Here is a 15178-nt window from a genome sequence, read left to right as displayed (position 1 = left end):
TGGGATTGGAATGAACACTGCCCTTTTCCAGTCCTGTGGCCACTGCTGAGTTTTCCAAATTTGCTGGCATATTGAGTGCAGCACTTTCACAGCATCATCTTTCAGGATTTGAAAGAGCTCAACTGAAATTCCAGCACCTCCACTAGCTTTGTTCGTAGCGATGCTTTTTAAGGCCCACTTGACTTTACTTTCCAGGATGTCTGGCTCTAGGTGAGTGATCACACCATCGTGATTATCTTGGTCATGAAGATCTTTTTTGTACAGTTCTTCGGTGTATTTTTGCCACCTCTTCTTAATATCTTCTGCTTCTGTTAGGTCCATACCATTTCTGTCCTTTATCGAGCCCATCTTTGCATGAAGTGTTCCCTTGGTGTCTCTAGTTTTAAATATAACTTAATACACCTCAGTTCACCCACTGGGCTTGTGTTTATCATTCTTATTGTCTGGATAGCATCCCAACCTCTGACATTGTTTCTCCATGGTTGCTGAACGTTTAGTTCATTTTCAGAGTTGGATTCACTCACTTTGAGCACTGACCAGCCTGGGCTCTGTGCAGACCTGCCCCTGGCACACACAGCGTGGAGGGGACAGTCAGAGAGCAAGTGACCAGACAAAGGGGCCTATGCCCTGAAGGTGTGGAGACAGGCTATGGCGAGAACAAGGGGCTTCCCTGAGGCTGGGGTGCATGGTGCTCAGGACGGGCGTCCTATAGTGGGTGGTCTCTGTTGGAGGGCTGGGGGGCTTCAGTAGGGCTGCATGGAGTGCATTGCTGTGGACATCTGTTATCTGGTTAGAGCCAGGCTGCAGAAGCTGCAGGTGGAGACCAAGTGGCCGTCAGAGACCCCCAGGGCCTGGGCCCCACTAGTACCTATCCTCAGAACCCCTGTGAGACACCCACCTTAAGTACCACCACTCAACTCCCAGATGGCCTCCAAGTCCCTAGAGAATCAATGGAAGTGAGACAACTGTCCTGGGAGCTCCAGGGTGACATCAGATGATGGAGCTCGGGGCACAGGGGGTGACAGAGATTTCGTCCAGTCCAGTTCAGCCCACGAGCCAAGAGCTCAGCCCACTTGCTTATCCTGAGTTCTGACTGTCCAGAGCACTGTGTTCTCCCAAGCCCACCAAGCCCCGATGTGTCCACCTGCACCAGGCTCTTCACCACTTGTTGGCAGTGACCCCTGACCCCATCCAGGGCCCGGCACAACATGAAATTCAGACTCCTTATTCACAAATAGTTAACAATTTCTAACAGCTGAGCCTCCAACCAAGGGTGGATCAACAAGACCTCTGACAGCCTCATGTGGATGAAAAGAGTAATGTCGTGGCCGAATCCTGCCCATGTTAAAGGAAAAGGAGCCTATGACACTTGCTAAGGTGCTAAAGGCCTTCCCAGGTGGCACTAGACGTAAAGAACCCCCCTGCCAAAGAAGGAGACACAAGAGAGGCGGGTTAGATCCCTGCGTCAGTAAGATCCCCTGGAGAGGAAGACGGAAACCTACTCCAGTATTCTTGCCTGGAGAATCCCATGCACAGGGGAGCCTGACAGGCTAGTCCATGAAGTTGCAGAGTCGGACAGGACTGAAGTGACTTGGCCAGGGACTACACCTGGTGCGGGGGGAGACCTCTGCAGTGGGGTTTGCAGGAGGGGAGAGAGGTCCAGCTCAACTCTGAATACAACCTGGAAAGTGGGGGGTTACGGCCAAGGAGCAAGGTAGGGCCAGTGGATGGAGATTTCGAAGAGCAAACACTGGGGCCTGGGGATATGGCTAAGCCCCTCGACAGGAGCCTTACTGAGGGCAGGCCAGGTGATCAGTATGAAGGCTGAAGAAGAGAAAGAGATCAGATGTTCAGAGAGCTCAAAGTTCAAGGAAGGGGGTTCCCCCAAACTGACTTGGACTTGTAAGGGTCAAAGACAGAGGCCAAGGTCAGAGGCCAAGGTTGTTTGAGCTGCCTGGTCTGTGGCACTTTGTCACAGTTGCCCAGGAAAGGAGTCCAGGAACAGGATGTACAAATGTAGCCGTTGGCTGGTGCTGCTCACCCACTGGGCAGACACATGCTGCAGCGGGTTATGTAGCCGGCCGCCACTCACTGCCAGATGAGCAAGACCAACTTCCAGCCCCACAGGAAGATGGACAGGAGCAGCAGATGGACAGCAGCCTCTGAGGAGCAAAGCACAGGGGCTGCAGAAGGGCAGGGCCCACTCCCGACGGTTGTTCTCTCCTGTCCTCTAAGCATAAATCACTGTATGAACACAATGCCACCAACCCAGGCTTCTGACAGCAGGAACGGCCCCTCCCCACCTCCTCCTTCCCACGAGCTCCCTGCACGCACACCATGGACGGACAGACAGACGACATTTGGGATTGCTGTGTGTCCCTCACCGCACCCTACCCCGTGCTTAAGTTCAGAGTGACATTTCCTGAACTTGAGGAAAGTGACACGGGTGCAGTGGAGGCCACCGGGCCACCAATGGGAGCACCAAGCCCCCAAGGGAGGGTCTTCATGGACCTGTCCACAGAGGGATTCTGATGAGGAGGGGGTCTCCAGAGCCCAGGATGAGACCCAGTGGCAGGGGGGCTGCAGTGGGCGGAGAGGAGGGCTGGTCACGTCCGTGCTCAGCAGCTGTGGGGGTCCTTGGAGGATGTGGACCATGATGGGCAGGGTGTCTGTGACCTCTGGGTCCACCCTGGTCAGTTCCCTGGCACGTCCCTCCACCACTGCCACTGTCCCCACTGTGTCAAACCCACCGTGCCACCCCCACTGGCTTTTGCAGCCTTCATCCAGCCCTGCTTCATCCTATGGGTGGGGAACAGGGGCAGGGACGGCAGCTGGGCTCCATGGGGAAGAGACAGCTCTCAGACAAGCAGGGCACCCCTACTAGTCAGAAAGCCCTCGCTCCATCCCGCCCCTGGTCCATTCCATGCCCCGCCACGGGCCCTGCTCACTCCTCCCCTCATCAGCCACCCACGCCTGGTCTCTAGTCCCTCCTCCACTGGGTCTTTCTCTGTCCACAAATGTGATCCAGTCTCCAGCTGGGCCGCTCCACATGTGGCCACGGCCTGGCATCACTGTCCACTGCCATCTGTCCCGCTGCTGCCCGCCCAGCCTGGCTGCCCTGGAACAGCTGCCCACTCGCTCGTGTGACACTAGCGTCCTCCTCAGCGGCTCCCTGTGTGAATAAACAACTTCACCCTGTGACCTGGGGCAGCTACCCCCTACACCAGAGGGTGTCCGCCAGCCCCTCCCCAGCGCTGTCCCAGGTCAGCTACTTCCAGCCCCACCCCCACAGAGGCTGCCTAATGTGTGCCCAGGACAGAGGGGCTCTGGAGAGGCTCAGTGAGCCGCTAAACCCCCCAAAAGTCCAGAGGTTGTGAGTCCCATGCTGGGACCCCCATTCCTGTTAGATAGGCAGACTGCTCCCTGCCTGCCCAACCCCAGGTGGTGACACACCCACGAGTCCCAAGTCCACACACACCAACTGCTGCCCCCCACTCACAGGGCACAGCAGGCCTGCGGCCACCCTCTTCCTCCCCAGGGCTCTGACCCCCATCAGGGCTTCTACTGAGGGGTCCCTGCAGGTGAGCGGTATGACAGCCCTGCCATCTCCTTGCAGCAGCAGTGACCCAGCAGCTGTGCCAGGGCCTGGGGATGAATGTGGCTGAGAACTAGAGTCCCAGGTCCCCAGGGGCTGCTCTAGAGGGGAGACAGAGACCACCAGGAAAGATCTCCATTCTGACGGGCTCTCTTCCGGTGGCAGGTGCGGTGAGCAGGATACCCAGTGCCGTCCCCCACAGCCCGCAGCACCGCCACCCCTGGCCTGGTGTCTGTCCCAGATGCGCCAGCTCCTGGTCCCTCCCCCCCGCCACACGCTGGCCCCAGGCCCTGTCTTGTGTCCTGCTTCTAAGATCACCCTCCTCTTGTGAATGACCTGCCACCAGAATGTCCCCTAATGCTCAGCCTATAGAAGAGTCACAGTAAGGGTTTCCCAAATAAATGACCCTCTGAATGAAAGAATGAGGAGGTGGCTTTGGAGCTGAGACCTCCCGTGGGTGAGAAAAGAGACAGGCGAAGTGCCAAGCGGAACCCGGAGCAGAGAGAGCAGCCCGTGCAAAGGCCCTGAGGTGGGGATGGGCTGGGCCCTTTGAGCGGCAGAGGTTGTGGGGGGCAGGCAGAGGTGGGCAGAGCCAGACCAGTGGGGCAGGGGCTGTGCCGGGGGCTCCCGCAGAGGTGGAGCAGAGGGACTCCTGCACCCAGCGGCATTCTGGCACCCTCTTTTCCATACAGCCAGCTCAGTCTGCACGATGGGCACCAGAAACAGACCCTCCAAAACAAACACACTGCACCGGAAGTCATGTCAAGCACACAGAAGTGACTTTACTTTCAGACAGGGTGCTGATCAGCCGAGTGTTGATGCCACGTGGAACATCTCAGATCCTGGCCCTAACATTCCCCTCCATCCCTTTCAGAGCTGGTGGTTGCAAGTGTGAAGTCTGCTCCGCCAGAGTCCACAGGTGCCTCCCCTCTCCTTCTCATGCTGCCTGCAGCCCAGTGTGGGTCAGCCCAGCATCCAGATCAGGAGGGGAAGGTGGGTGCCTCGGCCAGCGGGCGGGACATGCTCTGGATGGCCCACTGCAGGATGCCGTCAAAGGAGTGCTGCGGAAGCAGAGAGCGGGCTCAGGGCCCGGCTGGAGCCTCAGCGGGCAGGTGTGCCTGCCTGGCCCACAGCCCGTCCGCCCTGGCCACCTGAGTCATCAACATCCAAACCAGCCATCCTACTCAGAGGACGTTGAGGCCTGAGGCCCCACCGTACACGTCCACTCCTCTGAGCATCCCTTAAGCCTGGGCATGGCCACCACGGCTGTTCGGCTCCTCGTGGCTTCTTCCCGGGTGACCGGCAGAGCCAGCTCCTTCCCTCCCTCCACTCAGCTCTTTGCAGGACCTCCCTGGTGCTCCAGCAAGACAGGAAGAGCCTCGGGAATGCCTAATATTCCAACAGAACAAGGTGATCTGCTCCAGAAGGGCCTGTGCGTCTGCCTCCTGAGTTTTCATATATCGGCACCTCGGGTCACCCCGGCATCCTGGGACCCTGGGCTCTCTAAAGACACCTGTAGTGTCTGGGACCCGCCCGTGCCCAGCCCATCACATAAGGCAGGGACTCCATGGTCAGCTGGGATCCCCAAGTGCCACACCAGGGTCCTGAGGAGGACACACGCTGGCCACCTGAGGCCTGGAGGTGGCTAGAGAAATTTGACCTTTCCTAAAAGCCACCTTTTCTTCCCAGTTATTCTAGCTGCTCATCATCAGGTGGAGAAGCCTGCATTGAGAGCAGTGAGTGAGGGATCTGCAGGGTCCAGAGTGTCCAGCCCCCACCCGCACCTGGGGAAAGTCTCGGCCTCCACGTCAGGCTTCAGCGGCCCTGGTGCCAGATTCTGCACCACCAGCCTTTCAGGGTCCCGGGCCTGGGACCTCCAGCAAGGCCGGGAAGGGGGCAGCTCGGGGCCCCCTCCGGCTTGTTTGTGCATGGAGAGGCCAGCACCATCTGGCAATGGGGGCCCGTGGAATGCCATGGGCCCGGAATAGGGGTGCTGACTGCTTCAGAGGCCGTGGAGGAAGGGATGGAGGGGAGGAGGAGGGGGCTGGGTGACACGTTACCTCACTCAGGAGGGACTCCAGGTCATCCCTATGCAGAACCGGCTCATGACCAGCAGAATCGTCCCCCACCTAGATGCCAGAAAGATAGGAGGTGAACCCAACTTCCACACCCCTGCTGGGATCATCACCACAGAAGCAGGACTCTCTACAGAGGGGGCAGGGCTGGGGGCAGTGGCCAGGCCAGGGCAGCGGGTGCAGTGTACTTCTCCAGGTGGGACCCTGGGAACTGAATTCTAACATCCAGCTCCTGGGGGCAGGGCAGAGATGGAGTGGGCATGAGAGAGGTGGGGGCTGCCCGCCCAGGGCCCTGCCACCCCTCTGAAGTGGCTGCCCAAGGCCCCGGCGACCTGCCTGCCTCCAAGCTCTGGGGGAAGGAGCAGCTGGCAGGACTCCTGTCACCAGTGAGAATCCTGAGGCCCAGAGGGGAAGGGTCTGATCCCAAGCCAGCCCTTCAGTGACCAACAGTCACGCATTCCCTGCCCTGCTCCTGGGCGAGGGGCCAGAGCAGGAGATGAGGCACACTCCCATCACAGGTTAGGAGGGGGACAGGCCATACTAAGTGGGACCATAAGACAATGCCCGGTTTGCAGCTGCAAACAGCCACTTGTTCTGGCCCCTGAAGGGGCCACCAGCCTGGTGTGGCTCAGCATGGACAGCAGATGGCTGGGGGTGAGGTGAGACTTCCAGAAGGAACGGGGCACCAGCAGGTGGGGGCCCTCTGTGGCCAGTGTCCCAGAGCCCCGTCACCCACAGAGTGTAAGGAGGGAAGAGATGGAGGCGGGGCTGGGAGGTGGGATGGACCATGGATAGGGGTAGGACATCACCACCCGGGGCCCCCCAAGGATTCTTCCGGGGCAGGGATGGGGTTAGGAAGTCCCTGCTGGGGGCTGGAGGCTTCTGATCAGGAAAAACTTGTGGTGGTGGTGGGGTGGGGGTGGGGGTGGGGGGTCCCCAGGTTCTGAGAGAGCCCTGGGAAGTAAGGTTCAATGAGGCTAGAGTTACTCCTCCCAAGGTTCCGGGGTCCCAGGCTGCTGGAGGACTGTGGCGATGACATGGGGGTGGGGGGGTGGGGGGGGGGAGAGGGCGGGGGCGGAGGGAGTCACACTGCTCACCTGTGTGTGCCTGCTTGCTCATTCCTGGCTGGGAGCCTCCTTCCTGCTCTTCCTGCCCCACCCCCACCCCAGGATGGTGCTCCTGGTACAGGGCACTCTGGGGGTCGGGGGTCGAGGGGTCAGGGATGGGCTCAGGGAAGCTGGGGGTCGGGTGCTGGGGGTTAGGGGAGCCCTGAGCCTGGGTTAATCGTGAGCCAGGCCTGCAACCAACCAGTGACTTCATAGCCACTGTTGCTCAGGAGGGTTTCCTTTTTTTAAAAAAAAAGTATTTATTTGGCTGTGCTAGGTCTTAATTTCCACATCCAGTCCCCTGACCAGGGATGGAGCTCTGGTCCCTGCCTTGGGAGCACAGCGAGTTAGCCACTGGACCACCAGGGAAGTCCCAGAAGGGTTTCCTTTTTAGGTAGATTTAAGTTAAGCAGGAATCGATTTAAACAAAAATATCATCCATACATAACTGTCAGGCGGTTTGGTGCTCACTGCCAAGCTGTCCCCCGGGCCTCCCCTGGCGATGTGCCCACCACCCCCAGCCCCCGGCGTCCCTCCCCTCACCTGCGCCCCGGGGACGCCGGCGCCGGCGGTGAGCTTGGGGGTCGCGGGAGCCGGGCGGGCGGGGCTCGCGGCGGGCGCCCCCTCCCCAGGGCCCGGGGCGGCGTCTCCGGAGCAGGCTCTGCAGCGCAGGGCGGTCCTGGCGAGCGGAGGAGAGGCTTCGGGCTGCCCGGCTGGGGCCAGGCTGGGAGCGCCCTCTGGGGACCCAGGTCTCGAAGAGCCTTGGTGGGGGACGCCGGCCCTCCCCCTCCCCATCTCGAGCCCCCCACTCACCCGGGCCGAGCGGCGCCGCCGGGGAAGTGGCAGCGCCAGTGGAAGGCGGCAGCGCAGTGTGAGCACCGCAGCGCGTCCGCGCCGTCCCCGCACACCCCGCAGCGCGCGCCGGGCACCGGGCCCTGTGGACCGACAGACCATGGCGGGGTGACCGAGGACCCGGGCGAGGCAGGGGTGGGGTAGGCGGGGTGGGGAAGTGGCGGTGGCCTGAGCGTCTCGCGTTCAGGACCGCCGGACCCCGCCGAGGCTGAACGGCTGGGAGGGGCACACGGGGTGGGGGAGCGGGTCCGAAGTTTCGGGATCCAGACCAGGAGAGGTCAAGGGCACCCCAGCACCTCTGGGCTGCAGCTTGGAGAAACCAGGTGCCCCATATCCATCCTCCTTGGTGGGCCCAGGCCCCCTCCAGGGCTGGTCAAGAGGTCCCCGGAGGCCTGGCTCCAGAGGATGCAGGAGGGACTGGGAGACCTGGGACTACCAGGCCCCAGGTTTCAGGTAGACTGCAAACTACCTGCTTTATTGTTCTGCCCTGGTGGGGTGGAGGGGTGGGGCGCGGTGGGGGATGGTGCTTGGTTTCAAGAGCAAGGAGAGAATGGTCACCCCGGCTGGAATTCCTCCAGGAGCCCCCTTTCCCCCACCCTCTCCCAAGAACCCCCACCTTGTTCTGGGTAATCTCACAGCGCCCACAACCTCTGCACCTCCCTTCAGCCTCTTCCCACCTGCCCTCCCAGTGGCCGGCCTGGCTGCTCCTGAAAGCGCCACACCCACCCGTCTGACTCCTACCTCCTTACCCCTGCTTGCCCCTCACTGTCCTATTTCGGCTTCACCTGGCTGCCCCAGTGGACCCTGGGCTCCCTGACCCCAGCACCCCCTCACCTGCTGCCCCTCAGGGCCCACGCACAGTGGAGGGCACAGGGCAGAGGGGTCGGGCCCCGGCAGGGGCGCTGCAGAGGGTGGGGCCAGCAGGTGCTTGTAGGTGACAGCAGCGTCCGTCCCAGGGCGCAGCTCCCTGGGCAGTGCCCTCGCCTCTTCCCCTGACCTCAGACCCAGGAAGGCCTGGAAGCAGAGGGTCAGCTCTCAGAGGTGCTGCAGGGGGCTTGCCTAGAACCACCCCGGGGTTCATGAGCATGGGGAGCCTGGGGCCCACACTGGGTGAGAAAAGTTGAGGCACGGTTCCAGAGTCTATGGCCCCTGGCCCTCTCCCAACCAGAAGGCACTGCCCTGTGACCCTTGGAGGCTGTCAGAGTAAACACTCTGGGGCGCGTGTCATGTCCTTCATGCCTTTGTGGCGACAGAACGCTTACACCGTTTTGGAGAATGTTATCTGTGATCGAGGTGTGTCCCCTGTGTGGGCTGGCAGCTGAGGGCCCTGAATCAGTGTATTGAGAAACCAGTCCCCAAAAGGGCCACTTCCCAATGGGCTGCACCCCCGTGGCCCCACAGGAGGGAGAAAGTCGGACTGATGGGGCCGGGCCAAGGTAGGCGTGCTTGGCTTTATGGCTGGGGCAGGTCCAACCCACAGGAGAGTAAGGGAGTAAGTAGACAGAGGGGCCAGGAATGGTCTGGGCATACCGGGGTCTCGAAGGGCAGCTCCTGGGGCCGGGGCTGCTCTGCCCGAGGCAGGTCCCGCTGGGCTGTTGTCCCCTGGACGCAGTTGGAGCACCTCCAGGTCCCGCTGACCGGCCAGGGACATGCGGGGCAGGACAGAGGGGACAGTAGATTCCCATACTGGCAGCGCAGGGGAGGCCTGACAGCTCCTCCAGGTCACCCACCCTCATGGTCCCCAGAGGGGGAACCCAGGCCCAGCAGGAAAGTGGGTGGAGACCAGGGCAAGGGCCTGCCCACTCGTCAGCAGGAGAGCCTGGGGGGCCAGGATCGCTAGCCCTGGTGGGATGGGCCTTCACCAGCATGGCACGTCCCCTGAGTGCTTCTCGTATGAGCACCGAGAATTCCTGACACCTGGGAACGAGCAGTGGCCTTTGCCTGTGTTTGGCTCCCATGGACCCTGCCTTGCAGGCGGGACCTCCGAGGCTGGCATAGTTACACTCTTGGAACTCTCCCCCAATTCCTTGGGGGGACGGTGTCCAGCAGAAAGGGAGCCAGTCAGGGGCAGGAAGGAAGAGAATGGAAGGGCAGTGTTGAGCTGAGCTGAGGGATGACCCCAGCCAGAGATGTGACCTGGTCAAGGTCATGCAGTGAGTTGGGCAGGGCTGGGTGGAGAATGCCAACCCCATGCTCCTCCCCACAGAGCGGGCTGCCCTGACCTATGCGAGCTGGTGGCAGAGGGAAGCGCTCTCCCCATGGGCCAGGACAGGGGGCCCTGCGCCAGGCAGAGGATGGGGAACCCCCTGGCCCTTGGGGAGCAGCTCTGTGGCCTCCATACTTCCTAACCTGACTTGGAGTCAGATTCTGCTTAGGGCTCGAGGTCAGCTGCTCAGGGGAGCTGACCTCCTTGCCTTGGGTCTCAGGGCCCCATAGGCCAGGCTGGAGGGACAGCATGGCCACACAGGGAGGTGAGGTGGGAAGATCCCAGGCCCCAGAGCCACCACCCAGAGACCTGAACCAAGGCCCCTCCCAGGCTGGCCTCACCATCCACTGGTGGAGTGATGGGACTTCTGGGTGGGGAGTGGGGGGAGAAGTGGGGGCAGAGGCTCACCTGGGGATCTCGCTGAGCGGCGGGGTCAAGCAGGCCAGATGGAAGGCACGGGGGCAGCCATCACAACAGAGCAGCTCCCCACCGTCCCGGCAGGCCGCACACTCGTCCTCATTCTTCTGACAAGAGACACGTGTGTCTGGAAGACCCAGGATGGGGCGGCCCTCCCAGAGACCCCCACCCCCACAATAGTCCCCAGGGGCACCCAAGTCCCCTGGCCCACTCCCAACTGAAATCCTGCCCTGACTGTCTGCTCCCTGGGGCGCCCTGTGACCCCACCATCTCTGGGACTCTAGCCCCCAACACCCTCTCTTGGGAAGAAAGAACAGTCTTTAAGAAAGTCTGGCTTCACATGGGTGCCTGGGCTCCAGGGCCCTGAGGCTGCAGGCCCATCCCCATGCAGCCCCTTCCTCACAGGGCAGTGGAGGGCAGGCCCAACCGTGTTCCCCTGGGCCCTGGGCACCCGCTGTCCCCTCCGCCTGAGGCTTGCTGGCACCCTTAGCTGGATGCGCCCACCGTGCCTCCTTGGGTGTCATCTCCTTCGGAAGTCCCCCTCCCCTGCCCCGGGATGACAGGGCTGCGATGAGCACACTGACCGTAGTAATGCCCCACCCCCGGGCCCCGCCAGCCTCGGAGCTCCTGGGAGCAGGCACAGCACTGGGTGGAGGTGTCGGGTTCTAGAGCTGGTTCCACCTTGTTCAGAACCAGTGTGAGGAACCCAGGAGCTTCTATGGCTTCCAACAGGGGCCACCGTCCCAACTAAGGGCCCAACTACAAGCGCAGGACAGTGGGCACCTGGGCCCAGGAGGACTCACTTGCTCTGACTTATGTGACTTATTACAGTTGTGTATTATCAGGAAAATATATATATATATACTATTAAAATAAAGAACTCCACACTGAGAGCAGAAGTTTGGCTCTCATCCCCCAGTCCCTGGACGAGTGACAGAAACCACCGCCCTCTCAGATCCTGGAATGCTCTGGTCTCTACCTGGTGCAGGTGGGGCTCGCTGGGGAGGGCAGGAGGGGCTGGGGCCCTGTCCCGTGGGCCAGCCCTGGAGTCACCTCCACCCTGCGGGGAGATGTGGGAGGGTCAGCAATAGGACAGAGAAGGCAGGAGGGGCCAACCCCAGCCCCCAGCAGAGCTCCTGACCCAAGGTGACGCCACTGTCCCTCGAGTGCTGGGGGAGGGGACTGAAGGCCAGGCTTCCCCGGGGTGGTCCCCGCGGTGCTTACGGGGGCAGGGGCCTGGGTCCCCTTGGCTCGGACCAGGGACTTCAGGCTGCTGCTGCGGGTCTTGTTCTTTCCCCCAGCGGGGTCTTCAAACTTGTTGGGCGTGTAAAACTCCCCCCCAACCTGGATGCACTTCTTGGAGCCACCTGGGGGGGAGGTGGGGGAGCCTGGCAGGGAGGCTCTACAGTGTGCTGTTCCTCCCCCAACCCAACCCCCAGTCAGCTCTGGGGCCAGGGTCCCGGGCACAGGTAGGGTTTTCTGTTGGGGGAAGGAAGCGTGTCTCCCAAATTCACATCCACTTGGAACCTCAGAAGCAACCTTATTTGGAAGTCGGGTCTTTGTAGATGTTAAGATGGGCTCACACTGGACCCTACGTCCAAGGATAGGGTCCTTCTGAGAAGAGAAGGCAGAAACACAGGGAGGAGGCAGAGGCTGGAGTGATGACACCACCAGCCGGGGCGCAGGGTTGGGGCGGCCCCTCCAGGAGCTGCAGGAGCTGGGAAGATCTGCTGTAGAGCCTTGTGAGCGGCAAGTGTGGTCCTGCCTGCACGGCGGTTTTGGAGTTGCTTGAAGCCACCCCGTTTGTGGCGATTTGTCACAACAGCCCTAGGAATCTACTGCAAGGACCATCCCTGGAGCCTGGTGAGACTGGAGCCTGCGTCAGCTCCCAGGGTCCTCGCGTGCCCGGCGGGTGCCCGGCACAGACAGTGGAGGAAGGAGGTGATGCAGCGGTGAGTCACGCAGGGCGGGGGTTGCGCTCATCCCCCTTAGAGTCCAAGAGGCCCCCCCTGCCCAGACCATCCCCTCCAGAGACAGCAGGCCCACTGGGGGAGCAGGGCATGCCGGCTGCCTTGCCCATGTCCCGGCTGCTCCAGAGCCTCCAGGGAGCTTCGTGGGGACGTGGATGCGCTGGCAGCCTCTTCCAGTGCCGTCTACCTGACTCAAACACTTGCTGGATAAGGATCCCCTCCACGGCCCCGCGGGCTCCTGGGACGTCCCCAGAGGACACAGCCATAGCTCTCTGGACCGAAGTGGACATGGTCTGAATTCCTAGGAAAGTGAGCATCGAAGTGGGCGGTGGGGGGGGGGGGGGACAGTCATCAGTTGGGTGATGAGCCCTGAGAACAGGCAGTGGGGAGCTGAGGGGTCTGGGCAACAGAACCCTTCCTTCTTTCCACCCAGGGCAGGCCAGACTCAGACAGACAGACAGCCTGCCTGTCAGTGCAGAGATGGCCGTGATGTGCATGTGTGTACATGTATGTGGTATGGCCTGGTGTATGATGTGAGCTGGCTGAAGACAGCGGGCAGGAATGAACAGGGACCCTGGGACATGCCCCTGGACAGTGCTGGGAGGGGGAAGGGTCCCCAGGACCTGCCCACAGGTTGGCACCAGCCGGCCACGGGAGGTCTCTAGGGTCCTAGGTTGTGTCCAGCCGAGGGACAAGGAGGATTCTCTGGAGGAAGCAGAGTCCAAGCTGGCCCTGACGGTTGGGGCATTCGGATGGGCACAGGTGGGGTGACCCCAGGCCAGCATGGTCCCAGCTCCCAGGATGGCCCCTGACCCCAGGACCTCAGGCCTGGCTCACCATTGCCCAGTGGGAGACGCTGTGGTTCTGCGTTGCTCTCAGGCTTCTTGGCGGGCTTGGCCTTGGTTTGGGAGCCTGTGTTGGCCGGGGAGAACCGACAGTCTGGCCCTCTTGCCTCTGCTAGGCCAAGGCTGGGGGGCAGGTGGGAGAGCGCCAGCAGGGGACTCCCAAACTCTGGTGGAGCCCCTTGCTTTATCCAGCTCTGGTGGCCACATCAGGAGAAAGGAAGAACACCCGTCTGCCTACCCAGGGGGCTCAGGGGGCAGCATGGACTGCAGGGCTCACCCAGGTGTCTATGTCCCTGGAGGGACCTCTGCCAGGCTGGTCAAGTAGGAGGGACAGATGCTCCCGGAGCTGGTTGGGAGGGGGTGGTCAGGGAGGGGTACAGTCTGGGGGCAGGGTGTGTGGAACTCCCCAGGGGATCTGTGACCCCACCAGCTCTTCAAATGGGGTACCTGGACTGGAGGTGCCCCTTGGGGATGGGGCTGCTGGTGGGGCAGTCCGCGGCTCCTCGAGTGCCTTCCTCTTGGTGGGGGGCCTGGGCAGCAGCACAGTGGCCTTGGGACCGGCCGGGGGCCTCCTCCCCTTCCGGGACTGGCTGAGGTCCACATCTGCGGGGCACGTGCAGGGCCGAGGGCCGAGCTCAAGCCCAGAACTGATGCTTCGTTCAGGGAAGTGAGGCCTGCCCCTTGGTCTCTTAGAACCCAAGACGGTCTAGGCAACATCAGGGGCTCCCTAAACACCCTATCCCTTCCCTCTTACAGTCCAGTTGGGGCCCAGAAGCCGACTCCAGCTGCCCCAGCCCCTCTGAGGGAGGCTGAGCCGGCCAGGACCCCAGCCCCCGGTGCCCCCCACCTTTGGGGAAAGTGTCCAGGATAGACTGCAGCCGGACGTATCTCTCCAGGTTGTAGTCCTTGAAGAGAACCCTCCAGAAGTCCAGGATGGCGCCGGCGTCTTGGGTCAGGAGCCACGAGAGGAGCGCGTGGAAGGCCTGGGGACAGCCCTCCTTCTCCTTCAGGCGCAGGGTCTCCTGGAGCAAAGGTGGCAGTGGGAGCCCTGCCCTGCCGCGTCCAGCCCCCACTTCCTGCCACCTCCACTGCGGGTCGAGGGCGAATGCTGACCCCTAGGAGGCAGCTGTGTCCATCCCCTAGGCTTGGGCAGGTATGGGGATGGAGTAGGGGTGCTGGGATGACATGGGGGGCCAGCTGGGTTTCATCTTACGGGACTGTGCTCCGTTTAAACGCGGCCGGGGGAGGGCAGGGAGGGCGCTGGGGGCGCAGGAACTTGTCCTGGAGACCACGCCCTCCGCTGGTGGGTGGGGCGTGGTCAGGCTGCGGCGTTAGGAGCTGGGATCCTTTGGCTCTGGAGCGGAGGGGTGTTGAGGGCAGACAGTGGGGCGGGGCGGGGGAGGTCCCTCTGGAACGCGTCTTCCGAGACCCTGCCCGCTCCAGGGACCGGCGTTGGGGCAAGTCTCCCGCGCGTAGCGGCTCTGGGTCGCGGCCCACCTGGAACTTGTCCTCGGGGACCACGTCGTGGTCGGCCAGCGCGTGCAGCAGCGGGAAGGCGCTGTCCACGGCCACCGCGATCTCCGTGCGATGCAGCCTCAGCAGGCGGCGCAGCGCCGCGTCCCCACCGGCCCGGGCCTCGCCCGCCATCGCGGGGTCCGGGGACGCAGCGCTGGGGGCCCCCTCTCCCCGCCTGGGGTCTCGGGGCCTCAGGGCGCCGCTGGCCTTGTGGGATGTCCGGGCCGTGTCTGCCTCCTGGTGCTTGCACTCACTCCGCCTGCGCCGGGAACACCTGGGCGGGCTCACCTGCTCGGGGAGAGGGAGCCCTGAGAGCTTCTCCGGCCTCCTCCTCGGGGCCGGAGTCTGTTATACCTGCGTCTCCTGAGAGAGAGCAAGGGCCGCTCCGCCAATCAGGGCCCAGGCAGCTTCCTCAGGGGCCAGAAACTTCCCCGTGACTGAGTTCCCCAAGGTCCCAGCCACCTGCCAGCGCCCTTGAACCCCTCCGGCAGGCTGCTGACTTTTCTTTCCGTGGTCAAGAAGCGTCTAGACTCAATTTCCCAAACGTGGTTCCGGCCAGCATCCCACGGGGCACTGTTCAAATGGGGGAAAGCAGTG

At 62.2% G+C, this 15178-nt stretch overlaps 1 protein-coding gene across 1 annotated transcript; it reads right to left on the bottom strand.

Moving 5' to 3' along the window:
* Positions 1-4479: 4479 nt before the first annotated feature.
* On the bottom strand, positions 4480-14889 carry AIRE (autoimmune regulator). The gene is made up of 14 exons (XM_069582024.1): positions 14564-14889; positions 13914-14088; positions 13514-13669; positions 13059-13133; positions 12409-12522; positions 11476-11618; positions 11231-11311; positions 10243-10358; positions 9159-9261; positions 8463-8642; positions 7590-7711; positions 7320-7455; positions 5656-5724; positions 4480-4656 (listed from the first exon to the last, which is right to left on the bottom strand). The coding sequence occupies exons 1-14, from the start codon at positions 14711-14713 to the stop codon at positions 4576-4578; spliced, it is 1701 nt and encodes a 566-aa protein (XP_069438125.1). The 5' UTR covers positions 14714-14889; the 3' UTR covers positions 4480-4575.
* Between the last annotated feature and the right edge of the window lie 289 nt (positions 14890-15178).

Source organism: Ovis canadensis, chromosome 1 (genome assembly GCF_042477335.2).
Source record: "Ovis canadensis isolate MfBH-ARS-UI-01 breed Bighorn chromosome 1, ARS-UI_OviCan_v2, whole genome shotgun sequence".
Classification (NCBI taxonomy): Eukaryota; Metazoa; Chordata; class Mammalia; order Artiodactyla; family Bovidae; genus Ovis; species Ovis canadensis.
This window is presented reverse-complemented; position numbering and strand designations above follow the sequence as displayed.

What these genes read in the sequence shown, in the direction of transcription:
- AIRE (XM_069582024.1), bottom strand. Translation starts at nt 14,713, where the DNA reads ATGGCGGGCGAGGCCCGGGCCGGTGGGGACGCGGCGCTGCGCCGCCTG. An exon ending in GGACCCAGGCCCCTGCCCCC is followed by an intron (nt 11,312 to 11,475) that starts GTAAGCACCGCG and finishes ATCTCCCCGCAG; the next exon opens with GGTGGAGGTGACTCCAGGGC. An exon ending in TGGAGTCCCTCCTGAGTGAG is followed by an intron (nt 4,657 to 5,655) that starts GTAACGTGTCAC and finishes CTGCTTCCGCAG; the next exon opens with CACTCCTTTGACGGCATCCT.